General features: G+C 42.1%; 2 protein-coding genes across 2 annotated transcripts; one reads left to right on the forward strand and one right to left on the reverse strand.

Annotated features, from left to right (window-relative positions):
• The first annotated feature begins 1,971 nt into the window (after positions 1–1,971).
• Positions 1,972–14,336, forward strand: LOC113141317 (envoplakin-like). The gene is made up of 22 exons (XM_026325652.1): positions 1,972–2,728; positions 5,133–5,232; positions 5,336–5,490; positions 5,646–5,769; positions 5,853–5,984; positions 6,071–6,112; positions 6,245–6,406; positions 6,744–6,851; positions 7,303–7,398; positions 7,497–7,607; positions 7,814–7,960; positions 8,035–8,189; positions 8,275–8,372; positions 8,500–8,672; positions 8,756–8,934; positions 9,143–9,281; positions 9,398–9,591; positions 9,719–9,869; positions 9,947–10,030; positions 10,337–10,453; positions 10,525–10,617; positions 10,752–14,336. Exons 1-22 carry the CDS (start codon positions 2,697–2,699, stop codon positions 14,238–14,240), a joined length of 6,081 nt encoding a protein of 2,026 aa, XP_026181437.1. The 5' UTR covers positions 1,972–2,696; the 3' UTR covers positions 14,241–14,336.
• Positions 14,337–17,154: 2,818 nt separating this feature from the next.
• Positions 17,155–18,180, reverse strand: LOC113141127 (serotonin N-acetyltransferase-like). The gene is made up of 3 exons (XM_026325360.1): positions 18,027–18,180; positions 17,613–17,767; positions 17,155–17,523 (listed from the first exon to the last, which is right to left on the reverse strand). The coding sequence occupies exons 1-3, from the start codon at positions 18,178–18,180 to the stop codon at positions 17,155–17,157; spliced, it is 678 nt and encodes a 225-aa protein (XP_026181145.1).
• Between the last annotated feature and the right edge of the window lie 6,107 nt (positions 18,181–24,287).

The following is a 24,287-nucleotide window of genomic DNA, read 5'->3' on the forward strand; positions in this document are numbered from 1 at the left end:
GTCCCCCCCAGCAGGTGATGAGCTGTCAGTGAGGCACCCTGTCGGCACTAATGGGTTTTGGTCCCAGACCTGTTTTATATAGAGTATTTTTAGTATCGGTTCAGTAAAACTGAAGACCTGGGGGTTAGAGAAAATGGAAAACAGCTGAGAACAGAAGTGTCTCCACCTGCTGGCAGAGAAGCAAACTGCATGTTTTTGACGTGAGGTAGAGATCTCCTCGGGTCAAGAAAAACAGTGTAGGGCACAGATGTTTTTTCTTCTCCTGCTGTTACTGTTGATCCTCATGTGACCAGGATGAGAACAAACATGTTCTGTTAATATTTTAGGTAGAAACTAATAAATGGTCGGTTAATTTGCGAAGCAACAACATTGAGCTGTCAAACGTGAATCGCTGAAAGTCTTGACCACAAGAAAAGCACCAAACATGTAAGTCAAGGTCTTAAAGGGCCATGAAGACCCACAAAATGACTCGGTGGTCACAAAACTACAAATAAACACAGAACAACCACAGCGATGCTGACGACAAATGGGGGCGATGGGGCCTTTTCCACATCTGTGGCCAGGGGCCCAACTTTTCATGATCCGTCCTGGAGCAGATGTGTGACCACACAACCAGCCTTGGTCTGAATAGAGTTTTTTTGTTGATTTCAATCTTCTTTTTTGAGACTATGTAAGAAGATGTGGGACCAGTGGACCCACGTGTGTGATCAGACTGACGCCGGTTTTACTGATGGTTAAAGATGAAGGTGAATAGTCCCTGATAGTCCCTGCCGTGGGCGCGGCCGATTTAAAACCCTTTCTACATATTTACAGGCCTGGAAGAATGAGTGGAACGCTTGCTGTGTCAATACTGTTTAGCATTCTTCAGGTGAGGCGGACGTGTGGCTGCCACACCTTGCTGCTGACAGCACCTGTTGCGTAAAGAGCGTTTGGGGATTTTATGAACTTTCTATGTTTGGGGTTGTGGTGAAACCGACTCTGGTTGTTTCAGTTTTATGTGTGTTTTATCGGAGCTGGACAGATCATGCTTATCTCAGGTGAATTGCACAATGTGGAGTTTAAACTGGTGGGTTAGGGGCAGGGCTGATTGATAGAGGTACCGGGGGGTGGACACAATAACATGAACATTGGTATCAGGAGCAGAAGACAAGGCCTTGTGGTTATTACAGGTTTTCTAAACCTCATTCAGGTGTGTTTGTTGAAGGTGTGTTGGATTGTCATACTACACAGGTGTTCGTATTATTGTGTCCGTTCACCACTCCTGATTACTGGTTTTATCCTCAGGTTTCATTGCATTATATGAAACTGCAGTAGCAGATGTTTCGGACACTTGGGGGCAGTGGAGACAAGTTGTGAACTGTTTGCAAACATTTTCTTATTTACATGCAGGAGCAGAGGTGCATCTAGTCCTGTTTGTATGATTTTACCAAAAGTGTCCAGGGTTCTTTCTCTCTCTCTCTTTCTGTGCCCTGTTTGTGGGTTCTAGGAAGTCCTGGGAGAAACATCTGGCTCTGCAGCATTTTCCCCACAAACAGTGAAAACTGCAGGGGTGCAGCCGGAAACCAAAGAGCTGATCCTCGGTCATCACCGCTTACTCCTGTCCGTGTGCCTGAGTTTACCTTTGTGTCCTTCCTCTCTAATCCCTCCCTCTCCCTGCAGGTATGTAGGTGTTGGTTAGTGGAGAAACTGCTCTGGGTGTGCGGCGGACACACCCGCTGCAAGCATGAGACGAAGCAGCGTGCTGAACCATTTTCTGCTCACTGGGGCACAAAGCCGAGGTGTTTCCTGCTGCATATTTGTGTTTTGTGCAAACACCAACACTCCCATACGACATACTGTGCATGCACTTTTGCATACACTGGTTTTATTATCAGCTTCGCATTCCTCGCACTAGACCTTGACTCCTCTCCCCTCACACAGGTAATTTCACAGGGTGTGTGTGTGTCTGATAACCACTGATACTCAGAAATTCATATGTGTGGGTCAGTTACACAAACTAATCCCCCACCCTGTGTTTGTGAAAGTTTTCAGGATTTACAGCGAGCTACGACCTCTGACCTGTTAAAGTCTGACGTTTACACAGGAACAAATTAATTTATGTTTTTAGGTTTTCATGCTCCTGCTTGTTCTCTGTTTTTATTCCGACCTTTGTTATTGTGCAGCTTATACTAACAAAAACCCACAAAATTGGAATCAGATATTTCTTTTTGTCAATAATAACACTAATAATCCAGAGACTAGTTCTGCAACATTCCTCCATGATTGTGGACGCTAAGTGGTTTCTAATGTGACACAGAGCTGATAACAGAGCAGTAACTGTGTCAGGCCCAGACTCGGTGACTGGGCTGTGCAGATTCTGAATGAAAATCTCTTTCGGGCTTCGTCACCTGTTCCCAGCTCAAGTTTTTTTGAAAAGTTCTCCGAGAAATCAGACCAGTGAAAAATGACACGGAGGAGGAGAAGAGCTCCTGCAGCATAGAGTCACAGCGAGGGCTGTGAAGAGTGGAACAGGTCTGCCCGGTCTGCTCCTCCAATGCTTTACTGACGACACACCTGCTGGCCTGGGAGGAGCTGAGACAGGTGGACGCTCCTTAACTGGGGGTAGGGGGCGGGGGAGACACCACAAGAGACAAGAAGGAGCGTGAGAGGAAAGAGGAGCTGGAAGAAACGAACTCGGACTCACGCTACAGGCCAAGATGTCGAAGAGCAGCCCTGTAAAGCTCAGCAAGTGAGTTCGAAGTGTTTTCTGTGTGTGTGTGTGTGTGTGTGTCAGATTTCCCAGTCTCCTGTGACTCTCCCTGCTGGGATCTCCCCTCTTCTCTTGTGTTTTCTGACCTGGAATCTAGTTCAAGCTGTGTGCTAGACCCTGTTTGTTTCCCTGGATAATAGAAACGTACCACAGGACTCAGCAACAAAGACCCGACTCCTAGATGTGTTTTTGTCCTTTAATGTGAAAGGAGCAGCTTTGATAAATGAATGAACGTCCTGGAACCCGAGTATTTTCCTGTTTGCTCTGACACTTCCACCGTGTTACTAACTTTACCTGCTTCTCTGATCATCTGTCACCTGATGCTTTACTTAACCACATTAGTCTTATTTGCCTCTTTGCTCAGGGTGTGTATGAGCCACTAAATAGGCCACCGTTCTGTCAACACAGCCTTTAATACTCTGATCCAGCTGAGGGCCGATATAATGGAGTGTGGAGCTTGTTGTTGTTGGTTTCCAGTGGAGCCAGTAGTTGTTTGAGCAGGGGAGTGAGCCGACTCTGGCCCCCGTCCATCACGTTACCTGGTTATACCTGCAGATCAATGTGTGGGCTCTCAGGGCTGTGGAAGAATTGTGCAACCCCGGTCGCGTCCTTCTCCGGGTGACTAAGCAGGTGCTCGGCTCCTCTCGGTGCAACCTGTCACCCAGGGGAAACGCGTTCTGTGGAACATTGGCGCTCCGTCACAGCGGGGTGTGTCTGGAAACTGAAAGGCTCGAGCCTGACAGACGACAGTGAGGGCTGAGGGAGTGGCAGGGCAGAGTCACTGTGCAGCTCTGTCTGTTTGCTTTAAACAGTGACACCTGAGTTTGAATGGAAGTGAGTGAGTCAGTCAGAGTATAATGTGGTAATTAGTGCTGAGTATTTATGGTTATGGCATGATAAGGAGGAATCAGTATCAAAGTACTGTTACTGAATTCAAAATGAATGTGAGTATAATCAGGGAATTGATTATTATTATTAGCATTAGTAGTATTAGCATTATTAGCATTGATGAATGAGCAGCTTTTTATTGGTGCAGCTCATGGAGGGTTTGTGAACCATGAAATATTTGGAATTTTGGCATAAAAAGTGACTGAAACCAAAATAAGAGTCAAACATTTTCAGTTCGTCAATTTACCAATGAATCACCTGTTTCAGCTCCACCTGTTCAGACTGTTACGATTATAATATCAAGGTTTGCACAAAACATATGAAGACTGTGGGACTGAACAGACTGATCAGTCCCTGGTGTTTTCACTGTCCTCAGTCCTCTGATACTATTCCCCTTTGCTCTGATATCTCCTCAAACACTATAGTTACCAGAGAGCCAATGCTTTGACTCCTTCACCAGTGCAGCTCATCTGCACCAACTATAAGTCCAACGCAGGACCAGGATCTTCTGATCAGGGATAGATAGAGAAGCAAATGTAGTTTCCAACTAATGAGCAGGGGAGAAAGTGATGTAGCCAGATGTTGAGTAGAAAAGTCATCACACAACTGTCACAGAGTTGGAGTAGAGGAAGAAGTACTGAGAAAAGTCCTGCATTCCATATGTTACTGCAGTAAAAGTACCATCATCCACATGTACTTGAAGTATCCAAAGTAAAAGTACTCATTGTGCAGAATGGATCTGATATTATTGGATTCTAATTATTGATGATTATTGTGTTGATCACTTTAACGTTGGAGCTGATGTTAACTACCTTATATACTTCTAATTTGAAGTACTTTATATACTATATATACTTCAGTACAGCACTAATCCTCAGCTGTAACGTGTGACTGCAGATACTGACACTGTTCATTTGATAAGAGCTGAACGGAGCAGCAGGAATGCCCCTCCCCCCTTAGGGTCCTGGTCTGGGTGTGTCAGAATAAATATTTGGCTCCATATCACAGCAGAGGAGGACTGGCAGGTCTGCAGACAGACGGCGACACGTCAGTGAAGGAATCTGCTCAGTTTGGTTCTTTTTTGGGCGGGTGGTGTCTGTGTGTTTATGTTTATGCAGCTTGTAATACTTTTAGTTCCTAATACTTTTTTCTACTACTTCTACTACTACTTTTCTACTAAAAATTTGAATGCGGGACTTAAAACCCTCTTTACTTAAAGTTAAGTCGTCTATCTTACTTTTACTGAAGTAAACGGTCTCATAAATAAAGTGACAGGAAAGAAAATCCTCACAGCAAATTGTCATTAACAGCATCAGTGTCATTCACTCTGTAATCATTGTGCACCAACAGTAGTTGTGCACAAAACCCCACTGGAAATGTGCTTCATTAAAATGAATAACTGATTTAAGTAGACAAACACGTGATTTAATCCCAGTAGAAGGTGTTCTGGTTTGAGTTTGAGTCAGAGACAGACTGTTCATCTGTTTTTATCCAGGAGCCAGGCCAATGACTTAGCCATGCTCATCGCCCGCATGCAGAAAAATGCCGACCAAGTGGAGAAGAACATCCTGCGCTCAGAGGAGCTGCTCAGTTTGGTAAGACGTCCACTGTTATTCTCTTATTCCTCTTCTCTGCTGTCATCTAGCGAATAAACACACACACACACACCAAATAGAAATAATGTTTTCCTCCATGCAGGACACAGAGCGAGAAACAAAGAACCAGGCCCTGATCCACCAAAAGGAGTGCTCAGAGAACCTGGCGCAGGCCGAGGGGCTGCTGAAGGACCTCTTCATGGACGTGGACAAGGCCAAGAAGATGAAGCACCCGCAGGCGCTCGAGATAGAGAAAGAGTGAGTTTATCCCGGAGCATCCCAGACAGACTAAACACACCTGCAGCTCATCCCACCACACCCCACTGAGCTCCACATGTCCTTTTACTGTTCCAACCTGCCCACTCATCAGAGGCTGAAGTAGTTCTGTGTGTGTGTGATCCTGCTGGTTTCAGTGTGAAAAATCTCCACGACCGCTGGGTAAAGGACTGCGCCTTCTACAGGGAACTGTACGACAAGGTGCGGGACCTGGAGCCCGCGCAGAAGATCGACTGGGGTCCTCTGCTGGATGAAAGACTGGTCAGTTCATGCGGCCACAAAAGGTTTTCAGTAGCTGAAGAGCTCACGTGTTATTAGACGTCACAGGTTGTTGTGTTTAACAGAGGCAGTTAAAGACAGAAACGTACGGGCCAAACCTGTATGACGTCGAGAAGCAGATTGCAGCACACAACATCCTGCACCAGAGGATCGAGGCGTACAGCGCCCAGCTGCAGCCCAGCACCATCACCTCGAAGGTACGAGCACGCAGCAGCACATGCGCCCTGCGGGACGACACGCAGGATGACTCAGGTTCACGTGTCTTCATCTTGTCTGTTTGCAGGAGCAGTACGCCGCCCTCAAGGAGAAATATGCTAAACTACTAGTGAGTCCTTTTTGCACTCATTAACTCTAAGGCTTCAATGTGCAGTCTGACGGACCACATTTACATCCAGAGGCATGTGCATACTCTACATGTGTACCTGAGGTGTGTGTATCTTGCATGCGTGTTTTGCAGGAGAGCTCCCAGCAGAGGCGCATCCACCTGGCATCTCTGTACGAGTACATGCAGAACTGCAGTAAGGAGCTGGTCTACCTGTCGGGCCAGCAGGAGAGGATCCTCCAGAGAGACTGGAGTGATCGCATGGTCGACCCCCCTGGTGTCCGCACAGAGTATGAGGTGAAGGGCCGATGGGGCGTTAACAGACGTAGATGTAGGTTTTGATGAGGGAGGATCTGGGTGATTATGGAAGAATCTTCAAACCTCTCTGTGCCAGTGGCTCCAGGTCAGGACCCAGCTGATGCCACCAGTATGGCACAGAGTTCCAGCTTCGCTGCAGGGAGCGCTTCATTTGAACACTATGAGCGCTATGTTGTGTTTTCTACATCCCACGTTTCTTTAACATACAGAGACATTATGTGAACATTACAGTCAACAGCCTGTAAATCTACATAAACAGGCAGTCAGGGCTCAGTCTAACAACAGCTCGTCAGTAATTCTTTGACTTTATTTGCAGAAATTCAAAAATAATGGACTGCTGGCCCACGAGAGGGAAGTCAACGAGCTGCAGGACCAGGGAGATCGTCTTGTAGAAGCGAAACATCCCGGCAGCTCGACAATAGAGGTACATCTGCCAGATGTGGAGACATCTGTATTACACTCCCAGCAGTGGAAGAAGTACTCAGAGCCTGTACACACTGTAAAAATACATGACAAACATTACAAGTACAAGTCCTGCATACTTAAGTGAAAGTGTCTATGTATTATCAATAAAATGTACTTAGAGTATTAAAAGTAAAAGTACTCATTGTGCAGTAAACTGGTCCCTGTTTTACTGTAATGTCTGATGTTTCTGGATGAATATTCCTGCAGCTGTCAGACACATGGAGTGTAGTAAAAGTACAACATCTGCCTTAAGATGTAGTGGAATATAATGCTGCTTCAATGAAGTACAGTTACTTTAAGGGTGTATACAAGTAGAGTACGTGACTAAAAGTACTCGTCCTGTTCCACCACTTGTTATGTTACTAGACCTCAAAGTGAATGTGACTGAAGTGAGTCTTGTGCTTTTGCAGGCGCACAGAGACACTGTGCAGGCTGAGTGGCAGGCCTTCCTCAACCTGTGTCTGGCCCAGGAAAGTCACCTGGACAACATTGAGGACTACAAGAAGGTACAGCCCCTGTGACTGCACCGGTCTGATACGACAATAATCTGATGTTCCAGTTTACTTTTGCTCCTTGCTAAGAAGTGAGAGTTTGTCCACTGCAGTTCCAGCTGGAAGCAGACACGTTGTCCGAGTCCCTGGAGAGACTCAGTTCTACCGTGGACCCAAAGTCTCTGGCCAAGAAGAGCAACTCTGAGGTCCTGTTGGCAATGGAGGTACATGCTGTTCACTGATAGAAAGCCTGGAGAACATCGTCACAGTGTTTGGTTGATTTGTGCTGGTACTGGAATATTTTTTGAAACCTGAGGCCTTTTTAAAGAAGCATGAAGTGAAAACTCTGCTTGACTCTCAGTAAAATCAGCCCCTTTGGTTAAACAGCGGTCAAGTGTCTGCTTTAGTCCTAAGTCTGTGCTTCCTTCAGGGAGATGAACCAGCAGTGAGGCGGAACGAGCAGCGCCTGGCTGCCCTCAGGGAGCTCAGCAGCAGCATCGTGCCTCTGAAGCTACGGCGGATCCAGCCCACCAAACCCACCACCGTGGTGTCCCTGTGTGACTGGACTGTTGATGAGGTGAGGCAAGCTCAGCCACACAGTGGACAGAGTTGTTTTCTTCTTTATTTGATCATCTTCTCTGTGTGTTTCAGGACTCAGTGAAGCGTGGTGAGACCCTCACCCTAAAGTCCGACCCTGACAAAAATGACTGGAAGCTTCAGACCAGCAGTGGGAAGATCAAAACCTTCCCTGGGGCTTGTTTCATGGTCCCACCTCCTGATGCTGAAGCCCTGGACAAAGTAAACAGGTACGCAGCACAAAACCATCAGCTCTGGTGTTTTCCTTCCTCTGTGCTTAGAGCAGAGGGAGAGTCATGGTGTCTGTGTGTTCAGTCTGGACAGAGTGCTGACGGACCTGAAGAGCCGCCGAGCTGCACTCGCGGCCTCCCTGAAGAACCCCAGTGTGGAGGTGGTTCGCCCTCAGAAGGCAGGTCAGAAATCAAACTGTTTCATTTGTTTTCTGCAACTATGGAGCCACAAAACTCTTTGCTGGAGTGTTTGGGCCTATTTAACTTTTGATTTTAGACTTTGTCTAGATTTGTCTTTGCTCCTCCTCAGTCACTCCACAAAGTGCTCCTGAAGACCCCAGGGCTGCAGAAATGGCCAGTGAACTAGACAAGCTCAACAAAGCTCTGGAGAAGCTAGAGAAAGAAGTCCTGAACCGGCTGAGGGCCCCACTGGACAACCGCAACCCTGCGCAAGACCTGGAGAACAGGCTGCAGGAGCATGAGGTAAACATGAGCGACACCATGATTCAAAAATCTCACCTGGGTACCAGTTTCAGGATCTTACTCCTTTTCTAAATGTTGTCCAGAAATCTGCTCTGGCTCTGAGGAAGCTGGAGTCTGAGAAGGCTGCACTGCAGAGACAGATGGAGCCTATTGTGGCCAAGAAACCCCTGGGACCCATCGCCTCCACCCTGCCAATCAAACTTAGCACGGCCAACAACAAGATCGACAACATCAGCAGCCTTATCAGTCTTTACAATAAGAAGTAAGATCAGAATCCAACTCGCGCTGTGGACACAGTTATTAAACTTTAGAAAGAAGAAATGACACGTTCTCTCTAAACTTCTCTGTAATCTGATTCTTTAATATGGACAAGTAGCACGTCTGCTGTTTGTGAACATTATTTTTCTTTTGTAAAATTATACTCAGGGTTTGTGGTTTAATGCTTCCTGCTTTTGTCTCCTCACATCCAGAGGTACAGCCAGCATGTTCCTGGAGAAGCAGATCAAGAACGCAGAAGGCATTGTCTCTGGGTTTGAGGAGCAGCTTGCTAAAGACAACAAGATTATCGATCAACCCAACGCCCTCCAGATCCGCAACAAGCAGCTGCAGGTGTCAAACTTAAAAACACAACCAGAAACACTTAAGTCTTCCAGGAGCTCAGCCTGGAGTCCACCACATGGGGTCCAAGAGTGTTTTTATATCTGGACGTCTCTTTATGCCAACAGGCCATACGTAAGGATGCAGCCTCAAAGAAGGATGAGCTGAATAAGTTAAGCAGAGAGTTGGACCAGACCAAACAAGCATGCAGCTCCCTGCAGCAGAGTTTCAATGAATACTGCCCTGACATCCGGCGCCAGGAGAACAAGGTGAAGCAGCTGCAGAACCGCTACACAAATGTCAACAATCAGCTCCAGGAAAGGTGAGGGAAAGGAACGAATGCAGGCCTTGTTGGAATTATTATGTACCAGTGTGTTTGCATAACTATTCTGAAATATTATCTGACTTATTTTATCACTGATGACTATTCGTTTCATATGCTGCTCCAGGTCTGCTCTCATACAAGAAGCATCCAATAAAAACCAAGATTTCCAAAATGCTGTTCAGTCCATGGATTTCTTCTTGGTTAATTTGCCCAATAATAAGATCAAACCTACTGACGATGTGGCACAAATAGCAGCCAAGCAAAACTCCCAGAAGGTGAGTGCAAGTATGTTTCAACTGAGACACAATAAAGCTCTTCCTTATCAGGTCAATAAATGATGTGTCTTCCTCAGAGAGTGATGGAGGACATCAAGAGAAAATCAGGCGACTTGGACCAAGTCAAGGACCTTTCCCGTTATCTGCAGAGCATCTTAAACGTGAGTTCATGGAACATCATTGTTCTCATTTACATTTTCACAAAATGGTTAAAGGGTTTGACACAGGCAACCAGTGGGGACATCTACTGGCCAAGTCTTGATATTGCATTAGTGTGGATGAAGAGGCCATGATGAAACAATCTGTGATTTAAAAGCTTTCATTTAATGTTTTCTTTTTCGATAAATGTGTTAGTGGACTGATCAAAACATCTTCCTGCGAGTCTTTTCTTCTGCAGTGCTCTGCTTTGAGTATAATGTCACCACTGATCATCTAATCCTGTGCTGTTTAAATTTACTTCCTTTCAGGAGTATGAGGTTAAGTCAACCACTTATCGGGGCACTCTGAAGGATGATGATGATGATGAAGAGGATGAACCAGTTCCAAAGAAACGCCAAACCATGGTCCAGGCTGTACAGGGAAAGGTACAGTTATAGATAACCAGTAGTTTAATAGATAATTCTCTACATTTTAATAAATCATTTTGCTCCTGCAGGAGAAAGATCTACTGAACCTTTTCTCGGAGGTATCTGCAGAGAACAGCCAGCTACTCAGCCAGCTGGAGACAACAAAGAACATCATGGCCAGGGTACGATGCATTGAGATCAGAATAACATCAGCAACACTCATGTTAGGGTAGAATAAGATCTGGTTTTCTGCAAAATATCTTTATTTTCAAAAAATTGACGTTTCCCTTTCCTTCTTGATTTCATTTGTGTGCAGAATGATGAAAAAGTCAGTCAGATAGCTGTCAATCAGCAGCTGCAGCTACAGACCCAGAAGAAGGACCTGGCAGAAAGCGATACTCTGAAAAAGGAGTTAAGTGAGGAGGTTGCCAGACGTTTACATGCTGAGAAAAACCTTGAAACATACCGTCAGAGGTTAGTGTCTCTGAAGAGCAGGAGAGGAGTGGAGAGGCTGGAGGAGAAGGAGGTGGTGCAGTACTACCGTGACCCCAAACTGGAGGTGGAACTGCAGTCCCTGAAAAATAGGATCCAGGAAGAATCATTAAAGAGTTCAAGAACCACCTCGGAGATAGAAATTATCAATGAGATGATTATCAAACTAGAACTACAGCTGACTAAAATCGAACCTAAACTGGTAACGAGGGTACTGACTGAATATGAGAGAGACCCGCAGGTCGACAAAGAGACAGCCAAGATTAGAGATGAGATACAGAGGATACGACAGGAGCTCCAAACAAGAAATACTGAGGCAGTTCAAGTGAAAACTGAGCTCACGGTTCTGGCTCAGCAGCAACCAAAGATCAGGGAGAAGGTTGTTAAGAAGGAAGTGGTGAGGATCGAAAAGGATCCAGAGATGCTGAAAGCGGTTCTCACCTTCCAGGGTGATATTGCGGAGGAGGCGTCTAGGTGCAAGTCCCTCAATGACAGTGTTTTTACCTTGAGGAGTCAGATAAACACAATAGAAAGAGTCATTCTCACCATCCAACCCAAAGTAATCACCAAAGTAGTGAAACAAGTCCAGCAAGATCCGGAAATGCTTGAAGAGTCCCGGAAACTACAAATGGCCATGGAAGAGGAGAAAGATGAGAATGTTATCCTGATGAAGGACTTGACCAGCCTTCAGCAACGTTACAGTGAATTGGATAGGGTCCGACCCAAAGTCGAGGTCAAAGAGATCATCAATGAGATTTATAGAGTCGATCCTGAGACTGAAGTTGAGCTGGTCCGTCTGAGGAAAGAGCTACAGGATTGTAGCCGAAACCGTACAGACCTGGAGAAAGAAATCAACACAACAATATCGACTTTGTCTACTCTGCGTACTCAGAAACCCAAAGTTGAGTACAAAGAGGTGACACAGGAGGTGATCAAAGAAGAGAAAAGCCCAGAGGTCATGAGAGAATTGCAAAGGCTCAACAACCAAGTCTCTCGTCTGCAGCTCAACTGCGATACCACCATGGAGCTGCTGATCCACCTCCGGAAAGAGAGAGATGAGCTGAAAGCTGAAAAGTCCAAAGTCGAGACGAAGCTCCTGAATAAAGAGGTCATCAAATATGAGAACGATCCTCTCCTTGAGAAAGAGGCTGACAGGCTCCGAAGGAACGTGAGAGAAGAGATTCAACAGCGTCGCGCTGTGGAGGAGTGTCTCTTTGAGCTCCAGAACCAGTACATTTTCCTGGAAAGGCAGAAGCCAGAGGAGAAGATAGTAATGCAAGAAGTGTTACGTCTCCAGAAGGACCCCACGCAATTCCTGGAGCATGAGAAGTTAAACAAGACCCTGGATGAGGAAATGAAAGCTCGTAGGAAGCTTGAATTAGAGGTCAGACAGCTCAGAGCCCTGATCAAAGAGAAAGAAGATACCCTGGCACAGATGGATGATCGCCAGAAGAAGATTCAAGTCGAGTCAGAGCTCAGGCAGATCAAGGCACGCATTCTTGACCTGGAAAACTCTCCACCACCCATTGAGGAAAAGGTTGTCATCGAAGAGGTCCTGAAAGTGGAAAGGGATCCAAAGCTGGAAACACTATCGGATGGCATTCGTGCTGAGTTGGAGAAGGAGAGCACAAATATCAGTCGTATAGAGAGAGAAATCCGCAACCTGAGGCTTAAATTGGAAATTCTGCAAAAGGAGAAGTCGATTGAGAAGGTTGTTTACAGAGAAGTAGTCCGTGTCGAGAAAGACCCGGCATTAGAGGCTGAAAGGGATCATCTAAGAGAGCTCTTAACACAGGAGAGAAATCTCAGGCGGGATCAGGAAGATAACATTCAAAACATCAACATCAAAATTGCTCATCTGCGGACATCGAAGTCCATAACCTCTCAGGAGGAGAGCATTCTCATGAGTAACAGAGATGCTCTGCAGAGGGAGAAGGAGGATCTCCTCAGACAGTTCAAAATGCTAGAGTCTGAAAAACAGAACATCAGCATTACCTTCCAGCAGCAGTCCAGACTGATGAGTGAAAGAAACCAGATGGTACGACACAGGTCTCTGAAGACATCGTCTGAAATAGAACGGTTGGAGAAGGAGATCCTGAATGAAAAAGACAGAATACACCAGAGAGACACACTCATCATGGAGCTGCTGAATGGAATTAAGAAAGAAGACCACAGTGGAACTCACACCAGAGAGACAAACCTTTCCACAAAGATCACCATCCTGGATCCAGAAACTGGCAAAGACATGTCTCCATATGATGCCTACTTGCAGGGGCTAATTGACCGCAATCAGTATATTCACTTGTCAGAGCTGGAGTGTGACTGGGAGGAGATCACTTCAACTGGGCCAGATGGGGATACAACAATTCTGCAAGATCGTAAGAGTGGGAGGCAGTACTCTGTCAAGGATGCTCTGAGGAGCGGTCGCTTGACCCAGTATGACTTCTCCCGCTACAAAGAAGGGAAAATGCCCATTTCTGAATTTGCTCTCCTCGTCGCAGGGGAAACCAGAAAGCCCTACATTCCTCCAATACCAGTCCCAAGATCCCCCACCAGGCCTGCTCCAGTCTCTCCTTTGAACACCATGCCATCCTCTCTGAGGTCATCCTATCCCAGCCTCAACTCTCACCTTAGTGGAAGCCAGGGCAACCTCACCTTTTCTACAGGCGATGATTATTTTCCAATCTCTGGCATTTTGGACACCACCACTGAGAGCCGCATGTCTGTTAGAAGTGCCATCACCCGCAAACTCATCGATGTTGACACAGGTCTGAAGCTGCTGGAGGCCCAAGCAGCTTCTGGTGGTATTGTTGACATCAACAAAAAGGACAAAATGTCTGTCCATAAGGCAGCTGAACATGGTCTCATTGATTCAAGTCACATGCATAAACTTCTAAATGCTCAGAAGGCCTTCACTGGAGTCGAGGATCCCGTGACCAAACAACGCCTCGCAGTGGGGCAGGCGGCGCAGAAAGGGTATATTCCCCATGAAAATGCCAAGAGGTACATGGAGGCTCAATACCTGACGGGTGGATTGGTGAATCCCAGTAAAGCAGGTCGCCTCACTGTCCAAGATGCTCTCAACGCCAATCTAATTGATAGCAAAATGGCTGATGAGCTGAAGGATGAGGCCTCCCACACAAAGGAGCTGATGGACCCCATCACTAAAGAGAAGATAACATACAAGCAGGCGATGGATCGGTGTAAGAGAGACAGCAGCACAGGGCTGCTGCTGCTTCCTGCAGTCTCCACTGGTGCCAACAACGCTCCGTCATACTCAAACTATCGGTTCAGCTCCACCTACAAATACTAGAGGTGACCACACTTTTTCGCTTCAGCCCCTGGTGCTAGAGGGTGTATGATAACGCTAAATGACACATGTAAAAGATGGAATTCTTATGTCCAAACACATACATCTTAAAAACATTGTGAATCTTAATTATTGGTGGATCTGAACGTGTGGATTTGCCTTTTTTTCTTTCTGTGTACTATTTTGGGGTCTGCTGTAAAAATGAGGGTCATGTTTGTTTTATATATGTTTTCCTGCATTCCTAAGATAAATGATTATTAAACACCACGTGCTTCACTTTCATTTTTCTCTCCTGCTTTTTAAAATATCAACTACTGACATACTACTAACGTGTATATATGGAAACCTTAATTTATAAACCAGATGGGGTTTGGACTATACAAAACGTGGGTAGCAATGTTGGCCATCCCATGATGCTCTTAATTCAGATCTCTGCTTCATAGCCATGTTAACAGCTTTCAAATGCAATGCCTGTAAATCCCTGAGTCAAATGCTTGGAAATGAAGGATTAAGGAGACAGATTAGATATGAGTCATGTAGTGTGTAAAGATAACAAGGTCAAATTCACAGGTCTACAGGGTTTGAGGCATGTGATCAATAAAAGACTGCTCGGTCTAATGGGGACATTAGAACTGACATAGATAAGTCAGATATTAATGACTTTCATGTAGCTGCCACAGTGCACTACCCTGTAGGGATGTAGATCAGCTAATGATCACTGGCTGCTTATCTGACTGAGCTGGTCAAGGTGGTATTGACGGGGGATTGTCTCAAAGACCCCATCTGACCCCACAGTGGAGGTAACAGTAACAGTGTTGATGCAGCAATATGTGGCCTCTGTGCTGGGGCGTCTGCCAGTCGGATTACCCGCTGACTGAGAGGACTTTGTGGGATTACAGCACATGAGCCTGTCTGGAGGCTCAAGTTGCTGCCCTGAGGGAGACTGAAGGATATTCCCTGATGGTTAAAGTAACTAGCTGGAAGCTGTGATGACAAATCAGCTCAGTGTGCCCTGTAGGCCTCTGATTATGTCTCTTCTCTCTTTTCTGACTATTTTTTTAGGCCCTGTGTTTTGGTTGTTCACGTCTTCTCCAGTTTTCATCAATGACGTAGTGACCAAAGTGCATGTGTAATAGCTGCCTTCCTAATAAAAGCATCCTGAATAACGCAGAAAACGTCAACATCACACGGAGCACAACAATGGCACGTTTGCACTGACCGAGCCTGAATGATGTGGGATAATTGACAGCTCCTTTTTGTTTTACTGGATTATTATTGTCATAATAATACACTGCAGTGCTGAAGGTTTGAACAAGCACGAACGAGCGTTTGCACATTTCACTCTCTATGAATTACAATGATGAAACCTTATGTACACCTGCCCTGCAATTAATGCAAATGCCCCATCAGCTGGTGTTTATTCAGACAGCTCTGCTCTGTATTTCCATCTTCAACTAATGTTACAGTCCAGGCAGGCGTTATAAGTGCTTTTGTAAATTGTGAACACAAACAAACATAAAAGCATGAGGGACAAATAGCATGATCAATCAATTTGAATTGAAATAGCATGATAACCATTAGTGGAGTATTGAGTCATAAGAGTCTCTTATGGATAGACAACCACAGAAACTCCTGAATCTCTTTCTATTTATCAAATGTTCCTCATCAGTTTGTCTAAATAAACCCAGACAGACAACTGTGCAAACATGCCAGCTGGCTGCTTCAGCCTGAAGCCAATAATGCTGCGAGCCATCTTCTTTCTGCAGATCCACATTCTGTCTGAAGGAGGAAATGGCTGAAACTATGACATTTACCATCTACAAAAAGTCAAAAGTAAGTATCTGAAAAAGAGATAAATAGTAGTTGAGTGTTTTTTCATGTCAGTGTCAAAAATAGTCCTGCCTTGTGATTGTGTGACTAGTATCTGTCAGGGTGATGCTTCTGGTTGACACTGTGAAAAAAGTGGTGAATCAGGAAAAGTACCATGCTAATATATTTGTGACTCTAAGACACTGTTTGTTAGTTTGTCTCTGACTTCAGCTACACGAGAAACAATAGATAAAACCTGCAATGGCTTTTCTCACTGTCATTTTTATGTTTCATGTACAGGACTATCACTGCCTTTACAAGCTGCTAATGCTGAAACCCTTCATTTGAGTCTATGTCTGTGTGGATGGTGTGACAGAGGAACAGAGGAACAGTGGATAGTTGGTGCTGGGAGGTGAAATCTACCACAGCACTCCCTCTAATGTGCTGATGCTGATCGTTGTTCTGGATCATTTTTGAGGAGACTTGTGTCCTTCAGAGGAGTGAGAGCTGCTCACCCTGGTGTGTTAGTGGATTAGAGGTGAGTTGGTGACTGTGTCGTGGATTAAAGTTTGCAGTCAGTATGTGCTAATGTGCTAATGGTGTATTTTGGGGGTAAGTGTCTTAAGAGAGGACACGTCACATTAAAAACAGACATTTTGGATGTTAAAAACCAGTATAAAACATTTTATTGAAACTGTGCTGCTGTAAGAGACTCAAACTTAGAAATAATATCACAATAGAAAGACACAAACTACAACAGCTGTACCATCGAACCAAAACGTGCAGTACATGTTGGTGTAAGGTCATTAGACCTGCAGTCTAACCCAGGAGTGGATCCTGTTCAGCTAAAGCTCCCTCATAGAGCTAATCAATGGAGTCTAATCAATACAACTGTTCACATGTAACAGCGTACATCACATCGACTGGTTTTACTTTACACAGTAAGAGACTTTCACAGACTGACAAGCTTTAGTAAGAGATTATTGGAGGGAAAGGTCCATAAGGTTTACAGTAAGTAAACAGAAAAAACTGACGCGTCCTACAAAAACTACGACAATGACTTTAAAAAAAAAAAAAGACAACTCATCATCAGTGAAAAAACAACTTGTCATACATCAACATGTTCGTCAGTACTGCTCAGCGGCAGAGTCAAGGGGTGCTGCGGGAAGCGGATGGCTTCGCTGTTGCGCCGCATGTACGCGTGGCCGCTGATCGGGTACCACATCTCTGTGAAGGTGAGGTTGGCCACGGTGATGGCGCAGCGGCCCAGCACCTTGAAGCCGGACTTCCGGTAGAAAGGAACGAGGAAATCTTCACACATCAGCACCGCCCGGCGCACGTTGGGCAGGCAGCGGAGATACTGCAGGTAGCGCCACATCAGAATGGGACCTTTACCCTGTTGTCTGAAGGTGCGGTGGACGGCCAAGACGTGGATGTGGACGGTGGAGCCACGGGGCTTGTGGAGAGTCAGAGCTTCCTGGAACAAAGTGGTTAGAGACCATAGTTACTGCTCCTGTTTCATCAGATGAGTTCAACTGGACGGTTGAGGAGCGCAGAATGTCTTACCGTAGAGAGTCTGTCCTGGTCCCACAGAGAGCCAATGATAAACGCCACCAGCCGGCCCTCCTCAAACCAGCCCATGGACAACTCTGGACACAGCGTGAGGAAGTGGCGCACCTCGTCCAGGTGGAGGGGGCAGTCACCTGACACTGAGATAAATGCTGAGAGAGATGGAGAGAGATGCGCAGTGAAGGTTTGGCACCACTTTTACGCACGGTTTACTTTTACGCACAGCGCTCAGTAACACAGTAAATCTAACTTTAACACGAGCTCTTTAAATGGTAAATAAAAACTGTCTATGAAGTGACAAAAACAAAACCCAAAAATCTATCTATGCCTAAAATCCTTTTACGCACGGGTTTTCCCTCAGCGGACTCCAGGTGAGCGGATTCCTGCTTCATGTTTAGATCCGTCACTTACCTTCTCGCTCAATTTCAAAGACGCTTATTGCATCTTGCGTGTTGAGCGGCCGGACTTCGCTCGCGGGAAGTGTGTGACGCCTCTGGATGCCAGGTGAAACCGAAGGTGATGGCTGCATTGGTTTGATGAAAGGCTGCGCGCCCACAACGGACATTGTACGACTTGACACGCTTCTCTGCCACCAAAAACTCCTCTAGTCTCCTTGTGTCCCGCTCAGCAGGGTCACCTGTGCCAGGTCCTGCGAGGAAAACAGGGCGGTTTGTGTCGGTATTTATAGGACAGCTTTCCCGGCAATGATTCACCAGCTGATTTGCATTTGAATATGTGATGTCAGTGAATGAAAGAATGAAAGAATGAATGAAAGTGTTTTGGGCAATTAGCTAAAACCTGCAATTAACAGTGTCCATTGTGTGAGGTTTGTTTTTTGTCTCTAGAACAAACTGACGATAAAAACAAATACATCTGACTGACCCACCACCGACGGTCTATTTATAACAGCTTCACCCTGAGGAACCTGACCCAGGAGCAGAGTTACCAAAGTTTGTTAAGGTGCCGCTAAAATGTTACAAACATTTTAAACTAAATTTGAAGACATCACATAGAAACGATCGGTGCAGTAAGTTAAATAGGCTACGCATCTGTGAAATAAGCGGTGGCTGTGACACTTACCGGAGGATGCCTACGGGTGTTAGGGAAGTTTTCCGTCTGTGCCTTTGTCTGTCCTGTCTCTCTTCATTATGAAGTGATTATTACTATGAGTCACATGATGGGGGATTACAGAAGTAGTTTCCACAACTCGGCGCATTACTGACACTTTATCTCCTGTCTGACAGGGCACACAAGGCAACCACTGTGTGTTCTGGAGAAAGAGACCACTAACTGTGTCATAGTTATTATATTTCGGTTCTAAATTCATGTTGACATCATTGGTGATCCTCAATGTCCAAGTTACTTTTCCTTAAATATTAATGTTAAATATGCTCTTTAGTATATTGATTATACAAATGTATTCCTTGGCCTTTAACAGCAACCAGCCAAATATTTATTTTTTATTTAGCTAATCACTGCAAATGAAACATTATTGTGTAATATTTATATAAGAGTGAAAGGTGACAGGCCTTAGTACAGCATGGGGTGAAATTCTTTCATTCAATTAAATTCAAGGAGAGGAGCTCAGTGCATGATGGGAAGTCCTCAGACAGTAAAGGCCTATAGCAGCATAACTAAGGGACAGCTTTGATTATAAGCTTCTCAGAAAGGAAGGTTTATAGCCTTAAAACTGCAGAGGGTGTCTGCCTCCTGAACCCAGACTGGGAGCTGGTTCCACAGGAGAGGAGCTTGATAGCTAAAGGCTCTGCCTCCCATTCTACTTTTGGAAACTCTGGGAACCACAAGTAGACCTGCACTCTGAGAGGTCTATGAGGTCTTGGAGGTATGAAGGAGCTGGATCATGAAGGGATTTGTATGTGAGGAGAAGGATTTTAAATTCTATTCTGGATTTTAGAGGGAGCCAATGAAGAGAAGCTAATATAGGAGAAATGTGCGAGAAGAACCCGGATGACCTACTACTTCCGCCCAATAAACACTATCCCATAATGCCGCGGAAGAAGTTACGTCATACTGGAAAATGGCGGAAAGCGGGGACGCGAGTGTAAGTTGCTCAGGGAAAAACTTTATTGTGGTTAAATTGCACTTGTTTATCATGACCTAAGTAAACGGCTGGCTTATTGAAACGATGGAAATCACAGAAATCGATGAGATGGGTCTGTGACTCGCCTGTAAAAAAATGTTTAGCGTTAATCATTGCTTCTGTTTAGCTGTATCGAACTAATGCTAATGTTAGCGCTGCTAACGCTAATGTTAGCACTATTTGCTTAACTTTAAACTATATTTTCTTCAATAAACACCATTGACCGTGTAATAAGCAATAGTGTAATAGTGTATAGGGCATGGACAAATAAAATACATAGGTTCCTCATTGGTCGCTTGATGCTACGTCAACGCCGTCGCCGTTTTAGCAACTTTTCCGTAACACCTCGAGTCGTGTGCTGCACACTTCAAAACAGATCTCGAGGTTTTACCTTCCGCAGGTAAGACTGAAAAGGTGTTTCCGGTTGTATTTGCTCAGTAAAACATTTTGTTGAGTCGGACTGTTAACGTTAGCTGACGTTACAGTAATGTTAATGTTAATGATGTCGTTATTTAGCTGATTTTTTTTAGTAGTTCTATTATCTCTTATATACTTTTGCATATGTTGTTTTATATTTTGTTTTATATTCTAAACTAAATTGACAGTAATCGCTCTTTTGCCAACTACTCGTTTATGTTGAGTGACAGACATATTGTAAATCTAACCTTTATTATTGACTGTTGTTCATAATTATTGATATAACGCTAGTGCTAAAAGCATTTTCCTCGGTGAGAAGACTTAATTTCATTTATAGTGAGTTTAATAATATTACAATTATTAACCAGGAAAAAACCAAAAAATTAAGTGTGATCTTTTGCAATTTCTTATTAAATAATATTTAATACATTTCTTACTATTGTAATTGTAATTTGCCTCACTATAGTATTGATAAACACATTTTTGCCTTACAAGAGCATTTGATAAAACATCTTCCCTTAGTATGATGTTTGATAAAAGTAAAGCCTTGCAAACACATTTTTGCTTTACAAGAGTATGTGATAAAAAATGTTACTTTTTTAAAATCACATACCATAGTAAGGCATTAATTTCATCACATATACTCACATAATATCACTTAAGGAAAAAAGTTTTGTATCATATGAGGCAAAAAAAAACTATCACATACTATAACAAGGTTTTACTTGTATCACATACTCTTGTAAGGTAAAAAATTCTTATCACATATTATGGTAAGGCAAAGTTTTGTGTCATATTGGGCAAAAAAACTCACATACTATAGTGTGGCTTTACTTTTACCACATATTCTTGTAAGGCAAATTCTTTATATCACATAAGGCATACAATTCTGTTACAACAAAAGAAAATAATTATATAATAAGGCATTTTTTTATCACATAGTATAGTATGTCATTAGTTTTATCACCCTACTCCTGTAAGGCAAAATTTAAGGCAGAAAGTTTTGTATCATACCATAGTAAGGCAAATTAATTTTACTGTCACAAAAGGCAATTTTTTAAATCAAATATAGTAAGGGAAAAAAAATAAATAAAACATTTTGCTTCATGTGATATAAAAAAAATTGCCTTACTATAGAATGTGATGAGCAATTTTTTTGCTTTAGAGCATGTGATAACTAGTGTTGATATTTAGCTACATAGCTCACTACAGTTTAAGTATACCTCAGCTTGTCAATGAAGAAATCATGTATTCACCATAATGACTAATGTTTAAATGCTGTTTTTGTATTACAGGGGCTGGTGAGCACACTTGAGTCCTCATCCAGGGGCCTCTGTTGCCATCAAGGGCTCTGAGTAAGTACACAAATCATGTAAAATGTACTTTTATTCAGGTGCTGTTGACGGGGACAGTAGTACATACTAACACTTCAAGCAAAGGTCTTCCTCTGTTCTTTTTGTCCTTGATTTATGTGTATTTATTGTAGAGTTTTTGTGACAGAGCAGAAACTATAGGGCAAAATTTCTAACGCTCAGGTTAAAAGAAAATGGGAAAACCTAAAATCTAAATTAGTTCACCCCAAAATTTGAATTCTTTCATGATTTAATCATGCTATTGTTTGTCCATGCAATAGCAATGCAGTAATCTAATGAGTATAATTGATTGTCCCGGTATTTTGCTTTTACATTTTTGTAGGATCGTAAGATGCTACCAGACTGAAAGAGAAGAAAAAAGAGACAGAAATGACATTTAAAAAATAGTTTTAGTGGAGTGGAGTATGTGATGAAAGTAATGCCTTACAGTAGTATGCAATAAAAAAATTAACATACCATGTGATTAAAAAAAACTGCCTTAGTATTTGATAAAATTAAAGCCTTACTATAATATATGATTTTTTTTAAAAGCCTTACTATGTGATTAAAAAAAGTTTAGCTTATGATACAAAAAATCTGCCTTACTATAGTATGATTTTTTTTAAAAAGCCTTACTATGTGATTAAAAAAAGTTTAGCTTATGATACAAAAAATCTGCCTTACTATAGTATGATTTTTTTTAAAAAGCCTTACTATGTGATTAAAAAAAGTTTAGCTTATGATACAAAAAATCTGCCTTACTATAGTATGATTTTTTTTAAAAAGCCTTACTATGTGATTAAAAAAAGTTTAGCTTATGATACAAAAAATCTGCCTTACTATAATATGATTTTTTTAAAAAAGCCTTACTATGTGATTAAAAAAAGTTTAGCTTATGATACAAAAAATCTGCCTTACTATAGTATGATTTTTTTAAAAAAGCCTTACTATGTGATTAAAAAAAGTTTAGCTTATGATACAAAAAATCTGCCTTACTATAATATGATTTTTTTAAAAAAGCCTTACTATATGTGATTAAAAAAGTTTAGCTTATGATACAAAAAATCTGCCTTACTATAGTATGATTTTTTTTAAAAAGCCTTACTATGTGATTAAAAAAAGTTTAGCTTATGATACAAAAAATCTGCCTTACTATAGTATGATTTTTTTTAAAAAGCCTTACTATATGTGATTAAAAAAAGTTTAGCTTATGATACAAAAAATCTGCCTTACTATAGTATGATTTTTTTTAAAAAGCCTTACTATATGTGATTAAAAAAAGTTTAGCTTATGATACAAAAAATCTGCCTTACTATAGTATGATTTTTTTTAAAAAGCCTTACTATATGTGATTAAAAAAAGTTTAGCTTATGATACAAAAAATCTGCCTTACTATAGTATGATTTTTTTTAAAAAGCCTTACTATGTGATTAAAAAAAGTTTACCTTATGATACAAAAAATCTGCCTTACTATAGTATGATTTTTTTTAAAAAGCCTTACTATGTGATTAAAAAAAGTTTAGCTTATGATACAAAAAATCTGCCTTACTATAATATGATTTTTTTTAAAAAGCCTTACTATGTGATTAAAAAAAGTTTAGCTTATGATACAAAAAATCTGCCTTACTATAATATGATTTTTTTAAAAAAGCCTTACTATGTGATTAAAAAAAGTTTAGCTTATGATACAAAAAATCTGCCTTACTATAGTATGATTTTTTTTAAAAAGCCTTACTATGTGATTAAAAAAAGTTTAGCTTATGATACAAAAAATCTGCCTTACTATAATATGATTTTTTTTAAAAGCCTTACTATGTGATTAAAAAAAGTTTAGCTTATGATACAAAAAATCTGCCTTACTATAGTATGATTTTTTTAAAAAAGCCTTACTATGTGATTAAAAAAAGTTTAGCTTATGATACAAAAAATCTGCCTTACTATAGTATGATTTTTTTTAAAAAGCCTTACTATATGTGATTAAAAAAAGTTTAGCTTATGATACAAAAAATCTGCCTTACTATAATATGATTTTTTTTAAAAAGCCTTACTATATGTGATTAAAAAAAGTTTAGCTTATGATACAAAAAATCTGCCTTACTATAGTATGTGATAAAATTTTTTTGCATTATGTAATATGAGAAATTTGCCTCACTATAGTATATGATAAACACATTTTTGCCTTGCAAGAGCATTTGATAAAACATCTTCCCTTAGTATGATGTTTGATTAAAAGTAAAGCCTTGCAAACACATTTTTGCTTTACGTGAGTATGTGATAAAAAATGTTACTTTTTTTAAATCACGTACCATAGTAAGGCATTAATTTCAACACATATACTCACATAATATCACATAAGGCAAAAAAAAAAACAAAAAACTATCACATACTATAACGAGGTTTTACTTGTATCACATACTTTTGTAAGGCAAATTCTTTATATCACATAAGGCATGCAATTCTATTACAACAAAAGAAAATAATTAATCACCCTACTCTTGTAAGGCAAAATTTAAGGCAAAAAGTTTTGTATCATACCATAGTAAGGCATTAATTTTACCACATATACTAAGGAAAAATTTGTTTATCACATAAGGCATTTTTTTTTAAATCAATTAACGGAAAAAAAAATATAAACATTTTTTTATGTGATATAATACAACAATTTGTTTGCTTTAGAGCATGTGGTAAAAGTAAAGCCTTACTATATGTGATGAAATGAATGCCTTATGTGATAAAACCTTTGCCTCACTATGTCGTATGTGATGAAAGCTTTTGCAAAAAAATGATGAGAATGAATTGGGC

This window comes from Mastacembelus armatus, chromosome 8 (genome assembly GCF_900324485.2).
Source record: "Mastacembelus armatus chromosome 8, fMasArm1.2, whole genome shotgun sequence".
Classification (NCBI taxonomy): domain Eukaryota; kingdom Metazoa; phylum Chordata; class Actinopteri; order Synbranchiformes; family Mastacembelidae; genus Mastacembelus; species Mastacembelus armatus.